The following is a 27,263-nucleotide window of genomic DNA, read 5'->3' as shown; positions in this document are numbered from 1 at the left end:
CGTAACAACTATAGACTACAATACAAAAAAAGCTATTGTCAATGGTATTAAATTAGCCTATGTTTAATCTCCTCATAGTATCATTGTATTTAATTTTTCAGAATCCAGCTTTAGTTAAGATTATTAAAGTTGTTTTCCCAGCACTCTAGGTTATTACTGTAACAGGTATAATATTTCAGATGGCACTCAAACTCAGCATAACATCTGCCAGGGACGCGGACGCGCTTGGGGCGATCCTGTGGGGAGGACACGCCCTCCTCCTGCACTTGTCAAAGGGCACTGATCGCAAATGACATCAGTGCACAAAGACGCTCACGCAAATGACACCGGGACACCTAGAGTAATATACAAACAGGACTTTAAACTCACTTTTTTTACTAATTAGATACCAAAATGATGCCTTTCAAGAGAACTTTTGAGAACGACAAACACCAGCTGCAGGAGCTCAACAGCAGACTTTTCCAGTATCTCTCTCGAACGAAGCAGCTGGAGCAGGAAAATGTGCATCTTATTACTGAAATAAACAAACTGAGACAAGCAAAGACGACAGAACTGGAGCCGAAGTGTAAGGGCGAAATGCGGGAGCTGAGGAGAATGGTGGAGCAGCTGTCGTTTGAAAAGTCCCAGGCTGAGATGGAGAGGGAGAAGCTATGGCGGGAGTTGCAGATGGTCCAGTCCCTGTGTAGCGAGCAGACTGGTGTTTGCAGGGACATCGGAGGCGAGCTGAAAGGCTGCGAGAAGGATCTCCAGCACGCTCACAAGATTAATATTGAACTCCAGCAGCGTTTGTGTCAACTAGAAAATGAGTGTAAATGCTTGGAAGAGGGGCAAAGGCAAGAAAAGCACCATTTGCGGCGTCAGGTGGACTCCCGCATGGTGCCCATCATCACGCAAACTTACCGCGGGCCTCCTGCAGCCACCATGGAGGAGGTGCAAGAGTATGCCCTCAGTCTGTCCGAAGGATGGATGGAAACCTTTGATATGTACCAGAGGAAGGTGGAGGAGATGGAACAGTCCATTAAAGAGGACCAAGAGAGGATGAGCGGTTTGCAGAGGGAAAAGATGATGTATGCTTCTGAGTTGGACAAATTACGCAAAGAGGGAGAGAAACAAGGGCAGATTCAATACCGCCTTGAAGAAGAGCTGATGCACATGCAGGAGAAATTCAGGGTGGACTTCAGTGAATATCAGGTGAGGAAAAGTCAGAAAGGCTAACAAGAGGGCAGCCTATATTCATACAACAGAGAGACTTTAGTGAAATCAAAGATTAGGAGATTTATTTTCTATTTTAAGAAGTCCCAAAATACATATGTGATACAACTATTAAATAATCAGAAATATGTCCACCGTGCCATGAGAGAGGGGGAGGGTACTCCCTCTTGTCCCTGCCACACCCACTGTGCTTGAAGGCACTGATGCAGCTGTCAGAGGCTGCTGGAAAAATAACACTGTTTTTCTTAACAGCAGTAAACAGCAATAATTATAACATATTTCTAACAGGAGTAATTGTCATACCTTCAGCCTGTCCTGAAAGTATAATTCAAGGTATGGCTTTGATTTAAATGTATCTGTCCCTGATACTTAATGTCATAACCAACATTACGTGGTGCCTGACCAGTCTGTGAAAAGCACGGGTGATCTTGCGTGCAACATTTGACCTCAGTATAAAAGGATTGAAAAGCTTACATTTTTTACCTCCCTAGTACTTTATAGGTGCTAGATTACTCCAGCCACTTAAACCAATTAGCTTTCAGACTGACAAAGCCGTATTAGCCTCCTATAGATGGAGCACTTAGCAGGTCTGTGCATTTCAAATGACTACACTGGTCATACATTTCTCCAGTTACAGTAGTCCCTGTAGTAACATTAAAAGATTGATGGTGTAAAATGTTCATGGACAAATGACAGAAGAAGTAACTGGATTAGGTTGTCCACATATTAGTGTAGTATGATAGTGGGATCAGACTTAATTTTGACAAATACAATTCAGCCAGTTTGCTTTCTAAGTGAGCACAGTTTAGGCTGCAGTAAAATAAAATGTGGTCACACACTTTGGTGGTCAGTGGTTAACAAGGGAGCACACTTTTCACTGTAGTTTATCGTTAGATTACAGGGATAAACAAACAGTATATAACACCCAATTGGACATACCACAGATGTATAAAAGCAGCATGAAAACTTTTAACTATTTTTTTTCTTTTTCTCTTTCCCCTTTAGATGATTATCAAGCAGTTGGAGCATGAGAGGAATTTGATGGCTGACACTATTACAGAAAAGATGCGAGACCATCAGCACCTTCTGCAGGTTAGGATGGACCTGGGCATGGAGGTGGCTGCCTACAGGTAATCAGCTCACTTATGTTGTCAGTTGTCCTATCAAAACAGATCAAAAAACAAATCAATAAATTGAGAAAAAATAATAATTTGTTCTATTTCTTGTAGATATTTGCACTGTTGTCATATGTTCATTCATTTTCACATATTTATCCAGTTTTGTCTGCAGACTGCTGTTTTTATATAAATATTGTTGAGCCTTTTATGGATCTTTTAATTTCATTTTGTTTATGTATGTAAGGTATATACATATATGCATATATTTTGATATATTTCGGTCTCCCTGTTTGAACCACACACTCAGAGATATTGATAATAAAGTTGATTTTAACAATAGCAATTACTGCATTCTGTTCAAGTGTCACAGTAAATAGTGACAGTGTGACAGGACCCTAAAACTCATGTTGCTAAATGGAATTCAGCCCTCTTTAGTTTTTGTAAGTGCTTTCCTACAGTTTTCCTGTGTACATGTCTTCAGTTGTTACTGTGGTACACTTCTTGGGCCAGAGTAAAAAAGAGCTCAATCTTAGCTTAATTCGTGATTTCATTAAACACAAATCGAAATCAGCTGCTGGCGTCCTGCTTACCTTGGCTCTTAGTCATCTGAACTTTACTTAGATAAACTGTAGAAGTAGCTCACATTTTTACAAATAATACAGTAGCTGAGCATACATTTAATAAGGTGTTAAAACCCTCCCTGTGGTTTATTTTAAGTGTTTATTATGGGTTATTTATATCTGCCATTTCAAATCCTGTCTAGCCTTCTGCTCCTAACACAGCCTAGTCACAGGGGGTCACACACTGACAGACTATTTTTACTAAAAGTTATTTATAAAGCAGTTAAAGCAGCTTTAATAAAACCTTCAGTCATTTTGTGATTTAGTGCCTGTACAGTTTGAGAATGCAATGCATTTATATACATCGCTGTCGTTGTCCATTCACTCGCTATGGTTCTCGCATGTCACTGGCGCCATGTACTCCCCATACACACACAAATATATCATGACCTTTTACATCATATTGTTTAAACATCTTTACAAGTTTGAATAGTTTTTGAGGGAAACTATAACGCTAACAGTATTGCGCTATTCCCCATGTAGCCTAGTGCTTACACTACATGGCAGATGATATGCAGGCAAACATGGTTTGTTATGAATTTTTGGAATAGACAGAATGTTTTCTCAGAGACGTGGCAGCGGTATGTGTTTTTGTGTGTGTCACAAGTCAGCTTTTGCTTTGGGATTCGTGGGGAAGTGTGGACAGCCCCCGTTGTTACTGTTATTTTTAGGTCAGTCTTTCGGAAGACGGTCTCCGGAGAGGTTGTTCCTTTTTAAGGCACGTTGGTTCGGTGTTTTATGTTTTATTGAGGCATAGCCAAGGATCGGTGAGATGCTAAAGCTAATTATTACAATGTCTTTATTACATGACATTGGCTCTTTATGATTCTGATGATTACCACCCTATATGGCCAGGTCCTGAGTCCATACTGTCTTGTAAGCCTGTTAGTTTGAGGGGGCTGAGATGGCAGATCTGAATGATGTTCACCGTCTCGTGAGGTATTTGTCTATGATCTTTTAAATACTATATAGGGTAAAAACTGTTGAATAGGAGGATAACCAAAGATATATAATGTCTTATTTACCCTTGTCTTTAAATATGTTTTGTATATTGTTTGTTCAGGGCTCTCCTGGAAGGTGAGAGAATGGATCTGCAAGATACTCATAGGAGGGTGACTCAACAGCAACGAGAAAGAATAATAGGTACTGTATTTCAAATTATTTGTTGTTGTTACATGTTGCTCACTAAATCTTATTGTCTAGAAATAGTTTGACATTTGGGCAATGCTGTATACTCTTACTAATGAGAAGATCGATACCACTCTTATATAAGATTGGTTTCGATCTTCTTATCTCTTACCAAGACAGCAAGCGTATTTCCAAAATTGCCAAAGTATTGCTTTTAGTAACAACCTAAATATTCATTGATTGTCTGTCTCAGATATAAGGATGCCTGCCCAGCCCTACACTCAAAGAGCTTCCACCTCAACTACCAGACAACATATAAATACCAGGTACACACCGCCAACTTCAAACCTGACAAGATCCCCTCTGCCTTCCTCTGGATCCATGAGTCCCTCTAGGGTCATTCCTATTTCAGTTGCAGGCAGAGCTCGGCACCAGAGTCCTGCATCTCGAAGGGACATGATCTCATTCACCAAAGCTAGAGCTTCCACCTCTGCCCCTGCGACCACGACCACCTCTGCCACCAAAGATAAACTAACAAGCCAGAGTGAATACCAAATTAGACAACATGTACAGAAAACAGAAGCAGAGGCAAACACTGATAAATTCAAACAGGATTCTCAGGTGGAGGATCAAGCCAGTCACAACACTTCCTCCTCTGCTGAGACCAGATCGGTGAGAGTGGTGTCCCCGCAAATGATGAGCCTGAGCAATAAAATTGAGGCAGAAAACAAAAAGAAAGATGAAAAAGAGAAAGATGATGTGAATGGAGGGTATTTCAAAGACAAAGGGAAAACAGTGTCTACGATTGTCCCTAGTGAGAGAAAGATTTTTAATTCTGTGTCTGTAGAGGAGATTATTGAGAAGGCGATGAGACCAGAAGGTTTGGAAGCTAAGGCTAGCTCCCCTGGAGAATCGAATGTTAGGTACCATGTGGAGAAAACTGAGCAGGAAGATGGAACAACAAAGACCCAGATTGTGTTGGAGTCCAAAGTGGAAGAGGAGCTTGATTTGTCTGAGGACTCTGCACTAGATGAATTACTGAGCCGAGGGGTTATGAAGGTGTCACTGGAAGATATCAAGGACACAGCAACAGGAAGCATGATCAAGAACTTGCTTAGTGGCCTGCAGGGAAGTGGAAACTTGGAAAATAAGTCAGTGAATGTGGAAATCATTGAGGAACCGGTGGAGTCTTACAATGATGAGGATTTTGAGGTTGAGCCGAGATCTAGTTTTTATGAGCCCTCCTCAACATATTTTAAAATTGAGGAGCTAGAAAATATCCCTCATGAGGCTCAAGTTCAGAGAAGTGACCGTGAGGAGATGACAGATCAATTCAAAGGTGAATCCGATGTCCAGGAGGTTTCTAGAGGGAGTGAATCTTCATATTTCTCCCATGACCAAGAGGCAGACAAGTACTTCGTCTCCACACCAGATGATAATCTTTCTGAACCCGACGATGGTGGTGGCATCACTTCATATGGACATTATGGTATGGTAGATGACCTGTCAGATGAGAGGTATTATCAAGACGAAAGTCTTCCATCCCAACGAGTGATTGTGGAGGATAGTGACGAATACAAGTTCATGTCAGGTGATCACTCGTTTGTCAAGGATAGTTTTCCAGAGTGCATCATTGAGGAGGAGGTCCGCGTCTCCCCTGTAGTGCAGGAGTCAATGCTCGAGTTCCTGAGGGAGGACTCTTTGGAGCCCAGAGAGCAGCTAAAGGGAGCTCTAGAGAAGCTACATACCTCAGTGTCGGGTCCACTGAAGAAGGAGTTGGCTTTCCTCTCCAAAGTGAATAGTGAAGGTTCACAGAATGTGGAAGTCAAAAAGGTCACACAGTCAAGTGACAACGGCAACATGACTATAGTTGCAGAGCTAAACGTCTCTCAAAGCCTGGAAGACTCTGGGATGCTGGAGGCAGAAGATGATATATCTGAAGAGCAGATCATGGCAACGCTCAGATCTTCTAACCCAAGGCTTGAGAAAGCCTTCCAGGGTGGGGCAGGAGCAGGATATAGCTTTAGAGTCTCCAAAGAAGAGGATGTTGTGACTGGGGAAGAGTTTGAAGGCTTTACTAGCGGAGGAGGGTTTTCATCTGAAGTCGCTGAGAAACACATCAAACTAGGCCCATCAGAAAAGTCCTTCACCTTCCAGATGGACGTAGAGGGCAGCCATGCTGAGGCAACCTCAGAGCAAGAGCTGATATCTCAGGCCTTGCACGCCCCGGTGAATATTTCTCATCAGAAAAGAGTTGCAACAGTTTACCTTGAAAGGCCAAGCGATGATTAAAAACAAAGTGCTTACCAGTGCTACTATTCAAAGTGCACATTGCAGAGTCCACACACATAGCATTAATGCAGACACTATAAACATGCTGTTGGCTTTGCAGTCAAACATCTATCAGATTGATTTTGGTCTTTTACTGATTCATTTGGCCAGATGAACAGATTTGTATGGTATTAAGTTTTGCAATATTACTTAATAAGTCAAATAGGCTGGTTTACATTAGGATTGAAATATCTGTACATCTATACTAATCCTGTCTGCGCTGATATGTGTTAACAGATATACAGCTTGCCTTTTATTATCAAAGATGTTCAGTTATGCTCTCTAGATCTCTATATTTTTGTACCGACCCTTGCTGCAAATCTTACACAGCCCATTCTGCAGTTTAGAACACCCCGTCACATCAAGCCAACCAAATGACAGTTGGAGTTTCAGATGCTGTGAACTGTTTGCAGATTGAAGCTTTAACGATTTTTTTTCACTTTGGCTCAGCTGCCAAATGAAACGGTTTAGTAAACTGCATCCTGGAACAAAGTAGTTTTTTCTGAAGCAGTAGTCAGTGAAGTGTAAAGCATAGAGTGAAGCTTGTAGCTGAGAATGGTATAGTGTTGAACAAAAGAGGGTGACTTGTCTTAAGAAACTTTACAAGTCTGAAAGCTGCAATTGAAGTGTGTTGTACGTAAATGTGTCACTTAAAAGTGTCTGTAAAGTAAATAACTGTCAGTTATTCTCAGATTATTTAACTTCACTCACAACTAATGGCTAATGTTGACTAATTAGAAAAAAATTGTTGCCTAATATACAACCAAAGCCTAGTTACATTAAACATGTAATCTGTGTGAAATGTGTCTTTACATGCCGTGTGTCAGTTTCTCATTTTACAACAGCAAACATGTAGTTAGGGGGTGGGAATTTATAATGGCAAATCATACCATTTAGAACGCTAAAATAGGGTTGTCAATATTAAAAGGTTATACTAAGATGATACGACAGTGAAAGAAAGGTAATTCATTAAAAGGATACAGTGATAGTGTTGAACATTTAATCACATGTAGTTTGATGTACAGTATGTCTTGTGTAGACGCCTTTTGGCTTGTAAGCATTTGTTGGCAATCACAGTGACGACAGGAAGGATTCACCTTTGCTCGAACATACGTGTCCATGACCGTGACTATTTTTGGATGAGCAGCTTAGCAGAATTCACTGCTCATTAGGTTTTGTTATGTTGCGTAGTAGTTGCAGAGGCAGAAATGGTCCAGTTTGATTACAGACTAGTCTTGCATAATGTGTCTGCAAAATGTACACTTTGTAACTATCAAGTCATTTCTTCAAAGATTGGCTAACCCTTGGCTCTATCATGCTAAAGTAATGTGCAAATACACAAAGTTAAGCATCGATGCTTCATAAATATGTTAATTGTTAGAAATATACTGAATAAAACCTTAACTAAAAATACCTGCATTTAAGTGCCCAGAGACAGCATATATCCATAAATTCTACTCAGCAAACTGCAATTATCGAAACAAAATATGATTACATCAGTGCACTTAACCTGTGGCTTGATTAGGAATATTTGCAAGGTTACTGTGCATCTATGTACAAAGTGTAATCTGGATAATGTGCCATTTCTTTGTATTAAAATGTGTTCATCAGCATACAGAAAATCTATTGATGTATGAGGAATGTTTAATGAGTCAAATGTCCAACATGTCTTTGTCAAACATCATTGCTTTTACTGACATAATCATTTATGTTTAACAACTGGCATTATTGCTTATTGGTGAAAAAGGTTCCAGCCCATGTTGAAATTGATTAACACAATTAAAATCTATTGTGTGTATGATTTCTGAGTGTGGGTATTTCTTCATATGCTACTAATATTACTCAATATCACATTATTCCATTAGACATGACAAGCCAATTGAAGGTCATTATCAACATTGGTAGCTGTCTGTGTTATTATATAAAAGAAAGACACACTTTTTAAATTTGATATAGTTCTAGGTCCAAACATGCAAGATCATTGTTCTGACAAATTAATCAAATAATCGATTCTAAGAGTCAGACATTGAGTGTCCATCATTGCCAGCGGATGGTGAAAATGACTGTGTGTGAGGTTTTGTTTTTTTTCTCCCTCGCCTCTGCTGTCTCTCAGCCACCTCTGGTGCCCTGCAAAACATACATTACAGGTTTGCATCACTGAAACATGAGCTTTTCTGTTATTTCAACAAATTCCTTTAACCTTAAAGCATACTATTATTGTAAAATCAGCTAATAGATAATGTCTCACTACAAAACTTAATATAAAAAAAAACTTGATATAATATGATAATTTAATGTAAAGTCTAAAGTCTTTACCGGGCCAGCATGTCCACAGCTTTTTGTGTAGCTTTTGTCTTCTTGTGCTGAGAGCCGTACAACAAATTCTGGATCGCCAGGCACTGGAATTTGAAATAAAAACATTTATGACAGCAGAATGAGTGCTCAGTGGAAGTTCAGGGGTGCAACTCACATTCATTGAGGGGAATTTACACTTCCTAGCAACATTTGAATACACCAAACACCCCAAAATAACTCCTGATGCAGCCAAAGGTTTAGGAAACACCTGTGCTGACCACTCAACAAGAGGGGGATCAGATAGATTTAGGAATCACCAGCCCATGAACCTGAGGTAATTAACTCAACAACTTTAAGTCTCAGCATAAATCATTTTCCTCCTACTTTTTTTGGTCCAATCAAATAAGAGGAAACTCAACAGCTTCTAATCTCTATGACACCAGAAAATATTGCCTTATTTACCAGAACCCAGAAAAGTTAATCACAAACACAGGCATTTGATAACATTTTGCTCACAAAGTTGTGCAATAGACTTGAAAAAGCCTGCTTGTCATTTCTGCATTCACCATAAATAACAAGATGTGAGACAGTTTTATAAAAATTTGGAAAGAGAAAAGTTTCTCTCTTCACCAGGCAAAGTGAAAACACTCTAACCTGGAACAGATCCATCTGGCCTCCTGAATGTTTTCGCTGTTGCTAAGGTTGATGTAATGGAAGGCTTTTTTTTATAAGCAGCACTACAGTTGAAGGGGAATATGTGAAGTGTGTGTCTGTGTGTGTGTGCCATTGTTCTCTTTGTGTTTTTAGTTAATCATATGTTCTGTACCCGTGTATGAGCCAGGTTTCCTTTGGAAAAACAACGTTTTGCAGATGGTTTCATGTTGACATATCTGCTCTTCGTCAGGGTGCTTCAGAAAGGTTACTAGCAGTATGGGGTGTAGAGAGAGTCCTGATATACCCTGTCCAAGTCCCCCTTGCGCTAGCGTCTTAGATGTCAAAACAAAACAACATAGCAACCAGGCTCTTTTTACTTACAGGCATGTCATTACTAGTATCAAGAAACCCCCATTTACTGGTGTATTTTAGTATATTTGATGAGCGCTAGAACTGAGCTCATGTGGCAAACATGTGCAGTCCAACAGTATGTGAAGAACAAAAACGCATTACATAAAAAATAAAGTAAAACAGTAACAGAGCAGGGACATGGTCAAAGGCGGCTGTGTTTTCAGAGAATGTGTGCTGAAAGACATAGGAATGTCACTTTTGTTTCAAAGGACATAATGGCATGCCCTCACTAATTGGGGTCAGTGTCTCTTTAATTGACAGCATTTAGCAAACAGCCGAAGTTGTGTTGCCCATCTGTCTGGCTCCATCCAGACTGAGGAAACACAAGGTCCCTGTGTGTGATATTTTACACTAGAGACAGCGGCTCTGCACACTGCACTCTTCCAAGATTAGAACACGACTCTGATAGCACTGAGCTTAAGGGAGGATGTTAGAAATAGCTCATTCCAATATGACCGGGACTCTTTGTCGGTATATTTTGAACTGGTCTCTCACTGGTTTAGATGGACACACCTGCTGACTCCTGGCCTTTTATTAAACCCTCTTACATATTCTGGCAGGGACTATGTCATGTTACCCCATCCAGCATTTATAATATGCACTTACAGGTTGCATCCAAGACAAACATTAGTTGTGCTTTTTTGGGTTGTGCAATTTGATATTACCTTTGTCATGGTCCTATGGGCCTGCTTGACCCTGCTCTCACTCATCTCCACACTTCCTATCAACTGAAGGGTGTCTGCTACCTCAGCAGTCAGATCACCAAAAGTAGATCTCTTTGTCGCAAGAGAAGCTCTCTGGATCTCCACACATCTCTGCAATGGTACATTGAAAATAGGGTAATCATCACATTCCGGGTTAGCAGGTGGAATACATACCCTGACCATCATAAACTCCGACGCATATTTGGATAAAGTAATGTTCATGGGCAAAAATATGTGATGTCTACTATGTTCTTGCCTGAAGAAAATCACAGAAATGGCATTGTCCCATAGTAAATAGAGGTGTAATTGTTAGTGAGTGTATGATTGTGTGTAACCTCTTGCTGGCCACTGAGGAGGAGGAAACGACAGAAATCATCCTGGGCCGTGAGAAAGGCTGGATCTTGTGGGCCTGCACAGTGTTTGTATGCACTCAGACTCTGCTCAAAGTAGTGACCTGCAGAGTCTGCATCATCGTACAGAAAAACATACAAATGATGCTGGTTAACTAAATATTTGAGAGGATGAATGAAAATAAGGGAAGATAATGGGCAATTCAAGTCCTAATTAACCCTTTGTTGCATATTGCTCAGGCCTGTGACAGAGAATAAACTCACCATTGTGACGGGGCTCTGCTGCAGCAGAAAGGAGGAGAGCCAGGTTGTGGCAGATCTGAGCCCCCTCCAGTTCCTCTGGGCTGTGACTCATAGCAATGGCATGAGCCTAGCGGAAACACCCACAAAGATATCACATATCCGAAAATAAGAGGTGTTGGAACACTACCTAACAACAAGTCATGGCCCTGAAACACAAGTTCTTCCTGTGTTTATATACAGTGTGTTTTGCTGGAAGAGTGATATACCCCTTGCCTTGGAGAGATGCTCTATGGCTCGGTCCAGATGACCTTTGTCCTGTTCGATGGCAGCCATGTCCCTGTAGACGGAACATGTCTTCTCTGGCTTACCACAGTCCTTCAGCACTTGCAAAGACTTCTCACACTGGCTTAATGCATCCTCTGGCCTGTTTTGTCTCCTATAGACCCTATAGAGCAGAATGGACGTACAAACGGAAGGACTGTCAGATACTGAAAGACAAACATAATGACAGTGACCAGTTCAGCCCACTATAAAAAGGCAGGAGGGCAGAGTTGTGATTAGAGTGTGCTCTCTTAGCTTCACTGCATTCCTGTGTTTTAAAACGTCTGCTCTGCCAAAGTGTACTTGATACATACACTGAAACATTACTTATTTTTTAATTCAGAAAAGCTATGTATAACACTCAGTATTTACCATCTGGTGTACGGTATATACCAACAAGCCTTTTACTTCATTATCCCAAGCCTGTTTTATATGACAAGAAGTAACGGCTTGAGATTGAGCCAAAACAGGACCCTGCAGAGTGGTGAAGGCTTTTGGCTGAAGGCTGCATTTGAAGCCTGTTGTACAACAGACTATAAAAGGGAAAGCTTTCACAGTGACCTTTTAATTGTATCCCTCTATGTGTCTCTAACAGTCTCAACTAGGACTGACTTACCAAGCTCCCAACACCCTTACTTTACCTACATCTTCTCAGACTCTGACAAACAACTCCTGCAGTGTTTAGAGTCTCAATGTCTAAATATGGGGATGGGAACCACTAAAGCAAATCTGAAGATGAGAGCATGGTCATTAATGGGACAACGGTAGCTCAGAGATCTACATATATAACAATGTCTAACTAGATCTGTTAATCCAACATGTTTTGAGTCTATAGAGTATCAGGGCTATAAGGACTCTGGCTAGCATCAGGCTACTCTACTAACAGCTTAAACCATATAATGGACTCTAAATCTAATTTATCTCTCCAGTTGAGGGGATGGTCTTTCTCAAAGGGCACACCGCTCACTAACATAAAATCTGTAGCTACACTGTTGTCCCACTGCAGAACAGGAAACCCCCTTCTCACAAATCTTTCTCCTGACATCCAAACTGCACTGAGTATAGTTTTATACTACCTGAACTGCTCATATGGTTTTGAAATGCAAACTCAATCGGTAACAGCATGCAATTAAAATATACATTTTTATCCAGCATGCCTTCCAGTACTGAGTGCATGCAGTAAATTGAAGGTGGGTCAGCCTACGTGGGAACCTAAAGTGTAAACTCAACCGTATGATGTCATGCTCACATCCCAAGGCCACATGAATCTGGGTATTCATCTCTAAATGTTTAAATGTCAGTAGCAGAGGGTACACAAACACTGTGATGGCTCATTACTTAAAATTTCCCATGAATCCAAGATTATCCTAATGCTATGATGGATATCAGGAGTGCCCCGCCTATAAGTGTTCAAGGCAGGCACTTCAGACCCTTTTAGGGCAGCAGTGATGGCTGAATCGGAGCTACATTAAAGTATGGCTTCAGTCCTGCATGGACAAACAGAGACAATCCCCCTCTATCCTCTCATGCACTAAGCATATCCTGGCAGGACAGTAATATGCCACATCCCACTGAAAAATCTACTAAGAGTCAACAGGGCAGTGAATTAATATAATTAGGATTTGTAAACGTGTTGCCAAGCTAGCCACACTGCCTCCTTTTGTAAATGTTTCCAGAACATAGTTGACGCAAGTTGCTCAGGGCTTTCACTTGGAAAATCATACTAAGGCCAAGCCGAAGTAAAAACAGAGACAGCTTGCTCCCAAAAAAATCTGTGTGGTATGTTAATGTGGTTAAAGGACGTCAGGGAATAATATGAAATAAAAAACGACCTGTTCAGTCTTGGGTAGTGGCTTTCAGTCATGCCACACATTTACAACCCTGTTGGTTTTATTTCACCCACCTAATCAGAAACAATGTTAAAACTGAAAGAAGAAAAAACCTTTTTGTAAAGAATACAAGCAGATGCTCGAGCCCAAGCATAAGAATACCTCTGGAGTTTGGCAAATAATGGCTATGCTGTGCGTTAACACTGTGTCCGTGAATCATGTCAATAGCATACATTAACAGCAATGCAACAGCAAAAACAGAAACGTTTGCACAAAGGAGGTTAACACAGAATGCTTTTCAATTAAAATGATGTATGATCCTTTAGGGTGGAGAGATTATTGGAACATCCCTTTATTTATCACTCTAAACATATTTAATTCAATTAAAACTGTCAAGTCAGATGGAAATTTATGACAGAAGTTAGAAAGACTTGAAGCACATGAAAACACAGTGAAACACAAACTCACAGACATACACAAACACACAGACACACAGACACACAGACACACACACACACACACACACACACACACACACACACACACACACACACACACACACACACACACACACACACACACACACACACACACACACACACACACACACACACACACACAAACCAGAGACACAATAGGATTACAATCTTCCATTATAGCTTTTCTATCTAACATTCCTTCGACACACACTGTACATGCTCGTTGCAGTACCTGCAAACAATGATACATAGGGTGTTTTGAGAGGTTTGTGAGTGGGATGGTGGATGAGAGTCTCAGTGGGATACTTCTGCCATAGAACAACACTCTGTCAAGCCAGCCATCCATCACTACAGCTGTGGTTTATGTACACACAGCAGGTTATGCTGGCCCTCTGTCCAGACCTGATGCAGGGTTCTTGATTATCCATTTGCATTAAGAGAAACACCGGGCCAACAACAGATCTAAACCTAACAATAAATATTCCATCTGGCTGATAATAGGTGCACACCTTGAGTGTGAATCTAAAACCGAGCTGGATGTTTGGACGAGGATCTAGAGCAGAGTTGAGCTTTTCTTTATTGTTGCAGGCTTTGGTGGGAACATTCCCCTCCATCACAACAGTCGACTGACAGAGCTTTAGAAGCATGCCAAATTCTTAGCCATCCCCCAACAAAAGAGATTTAGCAAGCTTACACACAGGCAGAGTTTGCACATTTTTTCAATTACAGACATTATGTAAACAAACTATGACTCTGTGAAACAGAACAAGATAGCATAATTTACAAATTCCCATTTGTGTAGCTCACCTCAGCTACTGATAGGGTTTGTTTACTCTACATGCTACAGGAGTAATGCACCAGTTTACCTAGCAACAGGATTTTCAAAACATTGGATCGTACATGCTTACCTGTAAGAATGGGCCCCTGTATAAACCCTGTCCGTACTGTCTTTGCTTAGATACTTATGAATCAGTCTGAAAACATTGTTTTCCACACTAAAAGTAAGAATAACTCTTTGAAGCACAATCATTGTGAGCTAATCAAATGTTTTTATTTGAAATAGGACTGTATTTTCAGTTTGAAAGGTTTTTCAATTTCACAAAGGTTATAAAATGGTTGACACTTGTAAATTATAACTTTCACATACAAGGATTAACAAGATATAAATAATGATTAATGGGGTGACCTAAACCAAGGTAAGGTTATACTTCATTTCCTGGCTTAATTATACACCCACAGTGATGTAAACTGCCAAGTGGCTGCTATTTTTATTTGCCAGGCTGCACAGTCTGTTAACAGATCACAAGCCTGTCCCACACTTGAGGTAAAGGTGTCCTCACCATGATCTACTAAGTCTATAATCTTTTCCCGAGCATGTAGTATTGCCCTTGAGCCTCTGTTGTCAATACCACAACCAGGTTACAAACGCATTTGTAAAATGGTAGACACAAATCAATAATATTGTAATGGTACTAGGTCTCAGGTAAACAAAGCAGCTGACATTTAACAGAGAAAAGGCAATATCTAAGAGTAGTGGCGATGGCGATTAAGTTAATAGTTAAGAGGGAGAGAGAGGATAAAAGCTTTTATAGAAGAGTGCCTCTAGTTGAGCAGTGACTGGCTGAGTGGACATGCAGAAACGTCTCCACCCAGCAACACACCCACTCTGACTGCTGAGAAGAATCAACAACAAGGGGAAATCCTTCTTCTTTTTTTTAAAGTTGGTTTTACTAGCATGACTTGCTCAGGAAAAAATACAAAAAACATGTAAAAGGTTGATTTTTTGGGCAAAATACAGGAATGTGTCGCCATCTTGTGGCCATACTCAAATGTAAGATGCGGCATTTTAAATTTGTGAATTTGGAAAAAGACGTTATGAATCCCCTCTGTAAATATCAAGTTGATTGGTTTCTATTGCATATAATAGGATGAAATGCAAATTGTAATCTTCTTTAAAATGATCACTTTTCTATTTTTGCAAGATATCTGCTCGTCAGAAAAAGCTGAAATAAATGTTATACTACTGTACCTGAATAGACCAGTAGAGAGTTCCATCTCAGTCCTCATCTTCTCTTCCTGGTTGATGCCACCCTTTTGATGAAGCTCCTCAAGAACTTGTTCGGCCTCAAGAAAAGAGGATTGTGCCTCCTTGAGAGTTGAAAAGAGTCAAGGAACTATTTACTTTTAGTTTGATATGATGATTCTGTCAATCGCATATATTATTGTTAAACCTTTCATGGCAAGGATATTTGGCGGTCAGCAGTGAAGCGCCTCCCTGAGTGAGGTGTATGTTCAGAAGACACAGGAGAACCTCAAGCTTTTCACATCTGCCGGAGGAGACGGAGGAGCAGAAAGGAAGCAGATCTCTGGCCAGGGCTGAGTGCTCCTGGGCCTGCAGTCCCCAGCCTTGGGAACAAAGCATCCATAATTGGTTGTAAATTGAACAGAAGACAAACTCAAAATCTCAACATTATCCACAATTAACCATTAGATGGTCATTATTAGAGGTAAGTGAATCATATGAAAAGTGACTCATGTTGTATGTACCTAACTAAAATATAAAGCATGGGCAGCTACATAGATTCTTAATTATTGTGTGATGTGTTTGTCAGCTTCGAAAAATACTTAGCATTTTAATCCAAGATGTGGCACCTGTCTAAGGTAAAGCAGCAGGCTTCTAAAAATTGTAGGTGAATCAGTATATGGTTTATGTATCTGTTTTATGAGACAATTCTTTGAAAATCGAATTCATAATAAAAACTTTAAAATGTAGGCTTACTAACAGTATTGTAGTTTTAAAATTACCTTTGAACTGGAAGTATGCTTGAGCCAGTCTGGCATGGGCCTGGGCTAGTTTCAGATGTCCATCTCCATAAACCAGCCTAGTCAGAGCCACACAACGCACCAGGTCCTGGATGCAAGCATCAGTCTGAGCAGATACAGTTAATAACTGTCAATAAATGCAGATTCCGTTCACTGTACCAATGCATCACATGCTTATTAAAATCACTGTATTTGAAACTCTATTTAAAAATCTGTGCAAATAACTGCAAGTGCATATCCTGATCTAAAATCTATGCTACCTAGAGTCCTCTGATAGAAACCAAGATGCTGTTTAATGTTTACATTTTATCCACCTTTCTGATCATTCTCTACTGTTAAATTAAAGAAATGCATCATACATACCTGGACACATGTGACAAGAAAAACCTGGATACGTTTATTGTATATGAACAATCAGGTTTATATTTGAAGGATGCCATTGAGTGGTAATTGATCTTATCCTGTACTATACCCACCTCTTGGTTGTCTTCAAATGCCTGAGCTCGTCTGTTGAAGTGTTTGAGTTTTTCTTCAGGTGCCATCAAAATAAATTCCTTCTTTGCATATCCTGTTTGGGATGCGTTCAACACGTCTGAGTAACAGGAAGGAGATGCATTCACACCCCTGCCGGTGGTTCCAATGCTTTCAGGTGATCTACAAGTTTGGTCACATAAGGTACGTATACATTATTTTAAAAGATGGACGAACGTTTGTGGAAGTCAGTTTCGAAAAACGAGGTGAATGGAACTCTAGTGGGCTTCTGAAACACACACATTTACCCATTAGTAATTCATTCAGAACAACCTTACGTACGGTTTTGGACTTCTTTGGAAGTAAGAAGCTAAAGTTAGCCTACCATCAACACCTACCAGTTGTCAACAGAAGCACAAACGTTAGTAGCTAAGCTAATAAGAAATCACTTACTCAGCTGGAGACTCGGAGGAGTTGGGTCTTGTTTTTGTCAATCCGTGATCATCAGCCATTATTTACAAACAATCTACGTAACGTTACCGCGCCTTCAGCCGTGTGTGTTCTTTCCGGTTTTTGTTTCCTTGGTTACACTCTCTTTATACATCCATGGCTACAGCGACTATCATTACGTACTGTTGGTGCTCTGCCAATTTAATGTATCAATATCAGAGAATTAAAGCGGTTGTGCTTAAAATAACCGAACACACATTGTTTACCTTACTTTACCTTACGCTGTGGTACCTTATGCAACTCTGAAAACATGTCACTGACATAAACTGTAACAGACTGTCCCGAAATGCACCAGCACATTGAGAAAGTGCGGTGCATTCAAGAACCCTGCACAATGTCTTTACGGTATGATTACAGAGTTCCTACTTATACCGAGTTTGCTTGTGCTCATGTTTAGCCCACTGGTGTTTTAACTTAACATATGTTGCCTAATAAGACATTTGCTCCAGAATTTGTGGGATAGCTTGAACCAACTTTTTTGACTGGTAGGCTATGTGTTCCTGTTAGTTTGGTTGATGTATACCATCGTGGGTTTTGTGTTAAATTATCTTTGTTATTCGTTATTAGAGTTTTGGGAAATGGATTAATTCCTACAGTTACTTCTATTCGAACTAATTAGAGTAATTGGAAACACCTGCGTTGGTATATTAACTTAAATTGAACATTTTCCATTACATTTGCAGAAGGAACAACAAATACATTGATTTGTTTCTTCTAGCAGGTCATAATTGCCTCATAAACAGTAGGTTCTCAATCTTCTGTGTTAACATTTCGTTTCAAGACAACTTCTTTTTCCAAGTTTTCCTACAAGTGGTTGCATATTCGTGTACACATGATACCCAGAGCTAAGTAGTGTCTCAGCATAGGGAAAAAAGGGTCATTCCAGAATTGGAGGACATTTCCTGTCCCACTAAAATTATAAATAATCCATGCCCAAAATGCTAAAACATGCACTTTGTTTGTGTTATATATACTTGTCCATGGACAAAATGTGAAATCAGTTGTAGAAAAAGTGGTTTCAAAATATTATTTAAAATATCAAATCGCTCAAAAACACTCTCTAAAATGGCATTTTTCTCTTGTCCCTACTTCTTGGTGACCAACTTGCATGTCTAATTTAACATTTAAAATAGGCTTTTTACTTACATGTGTTACTATTTTTGTGTTAATACACGTCTTTTGCAATTGTCATAGCAGTTTGTTAAGTCATAAACCTATTTTAAATAACATTAATCTGAAGGTGTGTCCCTAACATGTGCACCACCCTGTTACCCAAACCAATTAACCTTGGCAGAGGAAGTTAAAAAAACTGCAGTTACATGACACAGAGGAAATGTGCTACTGCCATGGATTGATGACGGGTAGACCAAAGCTCAGTTATTTTTCATATTTATTGTAGTGTTTCAGTTTAGAACAAGTGTGGCACTCTTAGCCACTCAACCCTTTTACTCATATTTTCACAATAAGACAAATTCAATTAAAAGTTATCTTTCTTTAGGTAAATAACTAAGTTTGTCCTTGTCTTGAAAGTAGTATTACATTCTGCAGCTAGCATGAATTCATAAATGATAAAGCTAAAATAAGCATTGATTTGCCTGTTACTATAATTCAATCAATCAATCAATGGGAAATGACAGACACAGGGTTGTGCAATAGTAGTACAATTTATTATTTGTAGAAAAATTACATTTTGATATATAATTTAGCATAATCTACATGTTTTAAAATGTTCCCAGATTATGAATTCCGTTTAAAAAAAAAAATTAAAGTTCATTGCTATTGATTTTAAAGTTCTAGCCCCCATTGAGCGCTGTTGAAAAGCAACAAATAAAATATCTAATAGAAAGTGTACCATTAATGCCTGAGCTGGCAAAATCATTGTTTGTGATGCTTTACTTCCTGTTTTTATCAATACATAAAAAAAATAAATAAAGGATTCATTTTTTTTTAAAAGTTGTGATGTCAAAATGTCCTCCCAATTCTGGAATGACCCAAAAACTATTAATAATGTACAGAGGGGAAATGAAAAGGTGTCTAACAGGCTCATCATATTGCCCTATGTGGTTAACCACATGTTAACTTTCATCTTAATGAAATGTCATGCAATTTGAACTTTAAAAAAAAGAGGGTTGTACAATTCATGTGAGATTCTTAAAATGTTTAGAACATATACATTGCAGTGTTATACTACCTCCACCAGATGTCAGTATAGTTACACAATAGTAATCGTCCCCAATATACTGTAGATTTACAGTTGTGCTAGAGGGAGTATTATAATATAGTTTTGCTCTTTTAAGAAGTGATGGCTTGGACTTGGCCTCTCCTAAGGGTATGCTAACTTCAAAGTGTTAAACTTGAGATATGTTAACCCCAGCCAACATCTTTTATTAGTTTTAGCCAAACTGCATCCTCAGCATTGATCAGATTACTATTTGATGTTTTCTTGTGCAGATCTTGCTTATTTTTAGCTATCTTTAAGTGTGTCACCTACTCATGCCTACAGTCTTACAATACTAAAACGTCTTCTTAACAAGTATTTTTATGATGTAATCGAAAGCATCACCATGAATAGAAGATAGATCTGCAGTGCAGTCATTGAATCGGAATATGTAGAAACTAGTATCTTTGTCGTTATTGGTTAATATACTCCATAGAAGTGACAATGTTAACAATGACCTTAAAGTAGTTGAAAGTCAGCTGCTAATAGCTCATTAGTTTTAATGGGTGGGTGCTAAATGGACTGAAGTCACAGTAGTGCACCCGGTTGAGGGGTGCCACTCAGGCAAATAATAAACAATGAACTTGAAAGATGTTCCTCTACGGTTTTATAACCTTTTGTAAAACAGCACAATTTAGTACATTACATTTTTTTTGTCTGGTACTCTAGAAGTGCACAACCAGAGATAAAAAAAACAAAATGTTATTTGCTAACAGGCTCTCTCTTTGGTCGAAATCTCCTGCAAATAAAACAGATTAAGTATTCTATAGAACACAATCCTTTCTCCTCTTTGTAGTCACTTATTTTGTAACAAGGAGTTTAAAATGTATTACAGTGATGTACAATGTTCTTCCATTTAATAAGAAGAATCCAATTTTGTAGGAGTAGATTTAAATTGGGAGTGTAGAAACTGTACGAGGAGATCAAGAACTGCACTTTTTTTTTTCAGAATTGGACCAAATATATCTTTAAAAATACAAATAAGGAATTGCTATGTTTCACATAATTCTACACCTTCATAGACATAAATACTACATACCAATAGCAAGAACAGGAAATGTACATTTCCTTGTGAAAATATCCTTTCTCACATCAGTGCCCAAAATCCATGCCAAGTAAACAAGAAGTAAGGTCTCTGTGGCTGCTTTGAGAAATTGGTCTCTGGAGAGAGTTTTTTACGTTAATTTATTCTTTATCAGGCTGGCAGTGTGTGTACTGTCACCACTTTTAAACTCAGGGCAGGGCACATTTTGTGTGCAAGACTGCCTAAGATAACTTCTTATGGCTCCTTGGGATGGCTGCTGCCGGTTGATTCTGGCAGGCCATGAGACAACCCGTTTATTTGTTTGTTTGTCCCGTGAGTTTTTGGCTGGCCGTTCAGGGCTCTGTTTGGCCCCAGTCCCTGTTGGGCTTCTATTTCTGAAGCCCAAGTGGCTCTTAATGAAGCTGGTAGGGTTGGCATGGGCCCTCAGCAAACCCAGGCCTGATCAGACCCTTCTTTTTCTGCCTTGGCAGCCACACTCCATTTGCTCCCTCTGGCTTCCTAATTTAGTAACGGTGGGTAAAAATATGCGCTAACGAACAAGGTCTGGTATGTCAGGCTGGCGTCCAGAGAAGAGGGAGAGAGGGGAGGGGTGAGGAGACGAGGATGTGTGTGTATGCTGTTTTCACAGCAGGCACCCAGTGACAGGGGTATAGTCACTCAGACCTCTCTGACATCTGTGTGTTTGCGAGTATGTGTAGACATTCAGGGGAGTGTGTGGGGGTGGACGATGAGAGGTGGAGGGTGAGCACTTAACATTTCTAACTCTTGCCAAACTCTGTTCAAACACTTCTAATCATTCTTCTGTTTTATTCCAACCACACTGTGAGGCAGTGAGGTAAATGGTATAGAGTGCAAAGGGACTTATTTTTGAAAGAATCATATTTTCGTTGAAACCTAAAATCGAATGGCCTCCCGCACACTGTCTGTGACTTTGGCATAAGGAAGGTAGTACCTGTAACTGGCATGCTTTTAGAGTTGTGTTCTAGGCACCATAGCGTATCATGTAAGGTGGTGTGTTTGGTTATTTTAAGCCTAGCTGTTAAATCCTCTCAATGAAACATTTAAGTGGAAGAGCAACAGCAGTTGGTCACGCTAGCATGCGCAGTTTTCAAATATCCCCACCAGAGACCAGCACTCAATTTTTTTTAAAGAACTTTTAGATTGCTGTGTTGTTTAGATTACGTTATGTAGACATTAGCTAGTCATTGCATTATGTACATTACACTATGTTTATACAGACACATAAACTGAGCAATAATTCAAATCTTTTGTTGTTTTTTGAGTGGTATTTGGCTGGTTTATATCCTCACACATGCTTTTCTTTTCATCTATTTTTAATTATTCAGGATGACGCCTCCAATTTACGAGCCCTCCGTCAAATATCTTCTGGATGAGAGCTCCAGAGAATCCAGACCATATTTCAGGTATTACTCAATAACTATGAAACCTATAAACTGTGACACCTCAGTGAACATTTTGGCGTTTATGCATATGGTTTGAACCTGATCTTTGAGGGCATACTGGAACTGAAGGGAAACCCTTTTACATGAAAGCCACAGAGCTTCCTGTTTCAACTCTATGTATACTGTAGGTTTAGCTACAAATCATTCAGGCAGCAGAGGAAAAACATGTTTTAATGTATGTTTACCCTTTAGACCTCAGGCTTCCAAAGTTCTCCATTTTCCATGGACCTGCTCCAACAAATATCAACAGTGAATATCTTTATTGAGGCCATTTCTGTGAAAAGATACTGAAATGGTGCCTGTGAATTTTCTTGTTATCATACAATGGCTCTAAAAATGTTATTTAAAAATGAGTTTTCTTACTAAGGTGATAGGATAAATTATGTAAGTGTTTGTTTTAAAACAAAAAATGCAATTATATGTTGTTAATAGGGGTGTTTAATTTATGGTTTTGTAGCTTACAGCACCGACTTCCAAGGCCTGTACTTGCAATTACTCCATTTGCATCTGTCAAGACACTCGACCATAGAAATCTGCCCTCCAGCACTTTAGCACTTGCCCTTCCTGTTCACAGTTTAAGAGGCTCATGGCAACAGTGTCAACTTCACTTGTAAACCAAATGCTATGGATGAGAACAGAAAACCTCCTTGTCTGTTGGAAAGCAGTAAGAGAAGCTTTAAAAAGCAGAATAACAACTGCTCAATGTACTCGTACTGTTTCTTAACATCAATTAATCGAACTAATAAAAATCACGTGATAAATTACAAAAAATGTGTCACGCATTGGGTTTCACAGAAACTTTGGGTGAATTCCTTCAAGTTGTGCGCTGAACTTTTGCCACACAACAGTGCGTTCACAGACGGCCTTGAGTAACAGACCACACTTTCGACATGCAGCTTGTTAACCATACCAGTGTATACATCGGCCTTACTTAGCCTAATAACAAATTATAAGATATGTACATCACAACTTACATTTTTAATTTTTGATCTAATGGCTGTGCATCATTATATGCATTTTGTACATTATATAATGTGTAATTAATATTGTTTCAGTATAATAGGAGTCTTAATACGTTAAGAGATCTATCTCCATGGAGCTATTTTAGCAGTTTCCCAATCAAACATTTGTGTGTTTGATTGGGAAAATACAGTCCACTTAGTTGAAGGCCAACGAGGTAATAGAGACTATATAATATTACCTCTTAATGAACAACTCTACCGAGCTAAATGCTTTACCTGTTAATACAGGACGGTTCCAGTGTTGCATAACAGGAAAACAGTTTATGGATGCTCTTTTCCAATAAGCTAACTAACTCACTAAGCCTTTTTGGAATAGTTTTTGCCTGACAAATATGTCACAGTTATTTGTTTAAACCACAAAGTAGCATCTACCTTTTATACAGCTGTCCCCACTTCCTGTGCTACTTAACCCACCTACCCCCACCCCCTGGCAATGAACATCAGTCACACTTAGTTTATAGAGTAGGAACAGAAAGAGTACAGTATTCTATTATTCTCTCAAGTTATTTTTGTATATAAATACAAAAATAACTTTTGATCCCAGGAGCTGTTATGGAGTTAATACTCTGTGATATTCCTGTTTTTTCTTTGAGAACAACACAGTGCATGTATTTCCAAATGGAATCCCACATTTGGTGAGAATCGGCACAATTAAAGCTTAGTTGCACAAGTTGTTAACCACTTTAATAGTTGTAAGAGTCGTTCTATCCTCAATCGCAGAAAATATGCCAATGTTTTCACAGCTGCAGCACTTCAGATAAAGCATGTTATTCCCACATAGAATAAGAAATGTGTTTCAGTAGTGTAATCAATGTATTTGTGCAAGTGATGCTGCTGTAAAGAAGTAGAAACAAAGCCGAGCACTTAAGCCAGGCACCCCTTCCTTTGAACTGACTGAAGCTGTCCACAGCAGAGACATGATAGCACAGTGCTATAAGATAAGCTCTCTTTCCATGCAGCAGCATACTTCCATGCCAGCGCTTTTTAACAATAGTTGTGTATTCATATGTGAATTGTTCTCTGCTAAGGCAAAGACTTAGAATGGATAAACTTGTGTTTATCCTTACCCAAACCTTGGCCTAATTTGAAGCATATGCAGAAAACAAATCTACTATTGTTTCACCACTAAATCTTCTTCTCTCCTTTCTATTCAATGTCAAAATCAAAGATTACTGAGAGCTTTGGAGGTGATATTGCCATTCTCTGTTAAGACAATGGTGCACTAAACCAATAACTGTGTTTTGTGTGCTGACAGCGTGTACGTTCCTTTATAATTGCAGTTTTAGCAGCACTGTGACAGGGAGATATGTGTATGGGGGAGTTTCATCTTCTTCCAATGTCCCTGCAATCAAGCTTTAGCTGCTCAAACATGGATCAGCAGGGGTTTGTCTGTATCTCTGCAGGCCCAAAACCCACACACACACACACACACACACACACACACACACACACACACACACACACACACACACACACACACACACACACACACACACACACACACACACACACACACACACACACACACACACACACAGGACAGCATTGCCAGAACATCCCTTGGTGCACTGTGGTCCAGCCTTTTACTCCCATCACCTTGTTCTAACTAGGGGAAACATCTGCAAGTTGCCAATTTGCTTAATCAAAGTGCTGCAAACAATTCATGGTTAATTGACCTATGCTACGGGAGGGACCAGAATGAACAACTTTACCTCCCTCTCTAACTACATGTGTAAACTGTATGGCGAGTGTCCAGTTATATGAACTTGAGATTTTTTTCCACCTCACTTTACGTAACCTATAATCCTTGATAGACATTTAATGTGCAATGAGTCAGCTAGCTATACTTCAGAGGACTTTTTCTGACATCATAATGAGAAAACTTTTTTTTGTGCTGTCACTTTGAGCAGGATCTTGACTGCAGAAGAAATTGAGGCCTTCTGCTTAAAGCTGAAATGAATAACTTGCACTAAAGACTTGACCAAACCACATATTTAACCCCCGCCCCTAAAAAATACTTCCAAAAGGAATGGTAGCTAAAGGAACATCAAAAGGGGAGTTTTGTCACTTAGCTTTGACTGTGAATGTGAATGAGAGGCTAAATGTCTGCCTGTGGTTCTCTGACCTTTGTGGCTCCTCTGCTGACTTGGTTCAGGTAAGTGCAGGTTGTGTGATGCAGTGGTATCAATAATGGAAGAAAGGCAACCCCCTCCCTCTGGCTGCTATGTGGGTCAGAGGAGGCTCTCGGTGGATGGGAGAGATTGATGAAGAGCACCAGGGAGAGGGTCTACCTCACAGCGGTGCAACCCAAGCTGCTCCCCGTGCATTTGTTCCGAGGCCCCCTCCTGAGCTGCTCTGGCTGACGCTCTTTAAATGACCTTCAAATTAGCCTTATATTTCTGGGCTCCAAACCCCTTCAGGGTCCTTACTGGAAGGATGGTGGGTCTTGTTCTCACTCTCTTTCTGTACTTTTTCTTTTGTTATCCTCCTGTTGACCACAGATAGAGTAGAAAACAACAGAGAAGTGGCGTTATGACGCAAAGGTGACAGATTTTCACTCGTGTTGTGTCTCTGATGTAATCAGACAAGTGAGCTGTTATGTCCCTGTTTGCGTAATTACACACACACACACACACACACACACACACACACACACACACACACACACACACACACACACACACACACACACACACACACACACACACACACACACACAAACCAGAGACACAATAGGATTACAATCTTCCATTATAGCTTTTCTATCTAACATTCCTTCGACACACACTGTACATGCTCATTGCAGTACCTGCAAACAATGATACATAGGGTGTTTTGAGAGGTTTGTGAGTGGGATGGTGGATGAGAGTCACAGTGGGATACTTCTGCCATAGAACAACACTCTGTCAAGCCAGCCATCCATCACTGCAGCTGTGGTTTATGTACACACAGCAGGTTATGCTGGCCCTCTGTCCAGACCTGATGCAGGGCTCTTGATTATCCATTTGCATTAAGAGAAACCCCCCTCGCTAATGGAACCTAATGACACGGCGGTGTCATTTGTATAATTTTTTCATGCAATCACTATTTGCAAGGCTTTGATTTATGAATTTGTTCCGCTGCTTTCAGTATGATTTGCTCACAATTTATGTTTATTGTGTTCAGACAAATTCACATCTCTCTACACCTGTAACGTACTATTAAAGGTGAAGAAGCTTGTCGCAAACTCAGCTTAACAACTGACAACAATCTACAGCTAATGATAGAATAAACATTTGTGTGATCACTCTGAAACTGTTAGTTGAGGCTTGGCTAAATGTACGTCTTAGCTGTGCGCACACTGCCTAGCAGCCTTAAAGGTGACTTTATACAGTACAGGCATATGTTGCATCCTGTTGGGAAAAGCTTTGACTTTTGTTTCATTTTTATTCCACAGAGGTGAAACCTTACCTCCAAGAAGACAATACAGCTCCACACTGCATTATACATGTTATTTGCACAAGTGGCACAATTTGTCATGGAGAGCTTTTAACATCCTTTTTTTTTTGTGAGATGGTGAAGAAAAGTGCATGGAAACTCTTAACTCGCCAAATAAAGGTATTGTAGTGATTTCACAGCAATTATGCCTTCATCAGAAAAAAACATTACTGCATATTTAAATAATACCAGGTATTCCTTTTTATAATTTGTATTTCTGATTTAACTGAAAAGTCAGAAAATTAACACCAAAATTCAAAGCAATCTCTTTTCTTCCCAAGTTCCCCCTTGCTTGCTTTTGATGCTCCGCCAAACATTCTGAGTTAATTCTAGAGCTATCGTGATGGAAAATCGACAGACGGGATTGTAACTCACAGGCAGCGAGAGAGTTAGAGAGCAAACATCAAGGGGAATCAAGTTGGAAAACATAATAAGTCATCGTGTTAGCTGTGTGAAGTAAAAGAAATGGTGTGAAATAGGCAAAAGGACAGCCAGAGGTGGGGCATGACTGATGGCTGGGTAGGATGGGGGCTTGTTGC

At 39.7% G+C, this 27,263-nt stretch overlaps 2 protein-coding genes and 1 long non-coding RNA gene across 3 annotated transcripts; 2 read left to right on the top strand and 1 right to left on the bottom strand.

The window, feature by feature from the left end:
* The first annotated feature begins 266 nt into the window (after window positions 1-266).
* On the top strand, window positions 267-8,210 carry synm (synemin, intermediate filament protein). The gene is made up of 4 exons (XM_063904997.1): window positions 267-1,191; window positions 2,218-2,342; window positions 4,014-4,093; window positions 4,332-8,210. The coding sequence occupies exons 1-4, from the start codon at window positions 394-396 to the stop codon at window positions 6,368-6,370; spliced, it is 3,042 nt and encodes a 1,013-aa protein (XP_063761067.1). The 5' UTR covers window positions 267-393; the 3' UTR covers window positions 6,371-8,210.
* On the bottom strand, window positions 7,396-17,770 carry ttc23 (tetratricopeptide repeat domain 23). The gene is made up of 11 exons (XM_063904998.1): window positions 17,443-17,770; window positions 16,995-17,172; window positions 16,501-16,624; window positions 15,945-16,101; window positions 15,725-15,850; window positions 11,340-11,511; window positions 11,088-11,193; window positions 10,809-10,936; window positions 10,435-10,584; window positions 8,726-8,808; window positions 7,396-8,536 (listed from the first exon to the last, which is right to left on the bottom strand). Exons 1-11 carry the CDS (start codon window positions 17,499-17,501, stop codon window positions 8,422-8,424), a joined length of 1,398 nt encoding a protein of 465 aa, XP_063761068.1. The 5' UTR covers window positions 17,502-17,770; the 3' UTR covers window positions 7,396-8,421.
* LOC134878821 (uncharacterized) lies at window positions 17,061-22,955 on the top strand. Its single transcript, XR_010167743.1, has 3 exons — window positions 17,061-17,193; window positions 22,109-22,186; window positions 22,683-22,955. It is a non-coding gene; the product is annotated as an uncharacterized LOC134878821 (long non-coding RNA).
* Window positions 22,956-27,263: the final 4,308 nt, after the last annotated feature.

This window comes from Eleginops maclovinus, chromosome 2 (assembly GCF_036324505.1).
Source record: "Eleginops maclovinus isolate JMC-PN-2008 ecotype Puerto Natales chromosome 2, JC_Emac_rtc_rv5, whole genome shotgun sequence".
In the NCBI taxonomy this organism is placed as follows: domain Eukaryota; kingdom Metazoa; phylum Chordata; class Actinopteri; order Perciformes; family Eleginopidae; genus Eleginops; species Eleginops maclovinus.
Note: the sequence above shows the minus strand (reverse complement) of the source record. Positions and strands in the feature narration are given on the sequence as shown.

Coding starts and splice junctions, on each gene's coding strand:
- ttc23 (XM_063904998.1), bottom strand. CDS start 17,501: ATGGCTGATGATCACGGATTGACAAAAACAAGACCCAACTCCTCCGAG. Junction 16,102..16,500: donor AGCATACTTCCAGTTCAAAG/GTAATTTTAAAA, acceptor TTTGTTCCCAAG/GCTGGGGACTGCAGGCCCAG. Junction 8,537..8,725: donor GCTGTGGACATGCTGGCCCG/GTAAAGACTTTA, acceptor TATGTTTTGCAG/GGCACCAGAGGTGGCTGAGA.
- synm (XM_063904997.1), top strand. CDS start 394: ATGATGCCTTTCAAGAGAACTTTTGAGAACGACAAACACCAGCTGCAG. Junction 2,343..4,013: donor ATGGAGGTGGCTGCCTACAG/GTAATCAGCTCA, acceptor TTGTTTGTTCAG/GGCTCTCCTGGAAGGTGAGA. Junction 4,094..4,331: donor GCAACGAGAAAGAATAATAG/GTACTGTATTTC, acceptor TGTCTGTCTCAG/ATATAAGGATGCCTGCCCAG.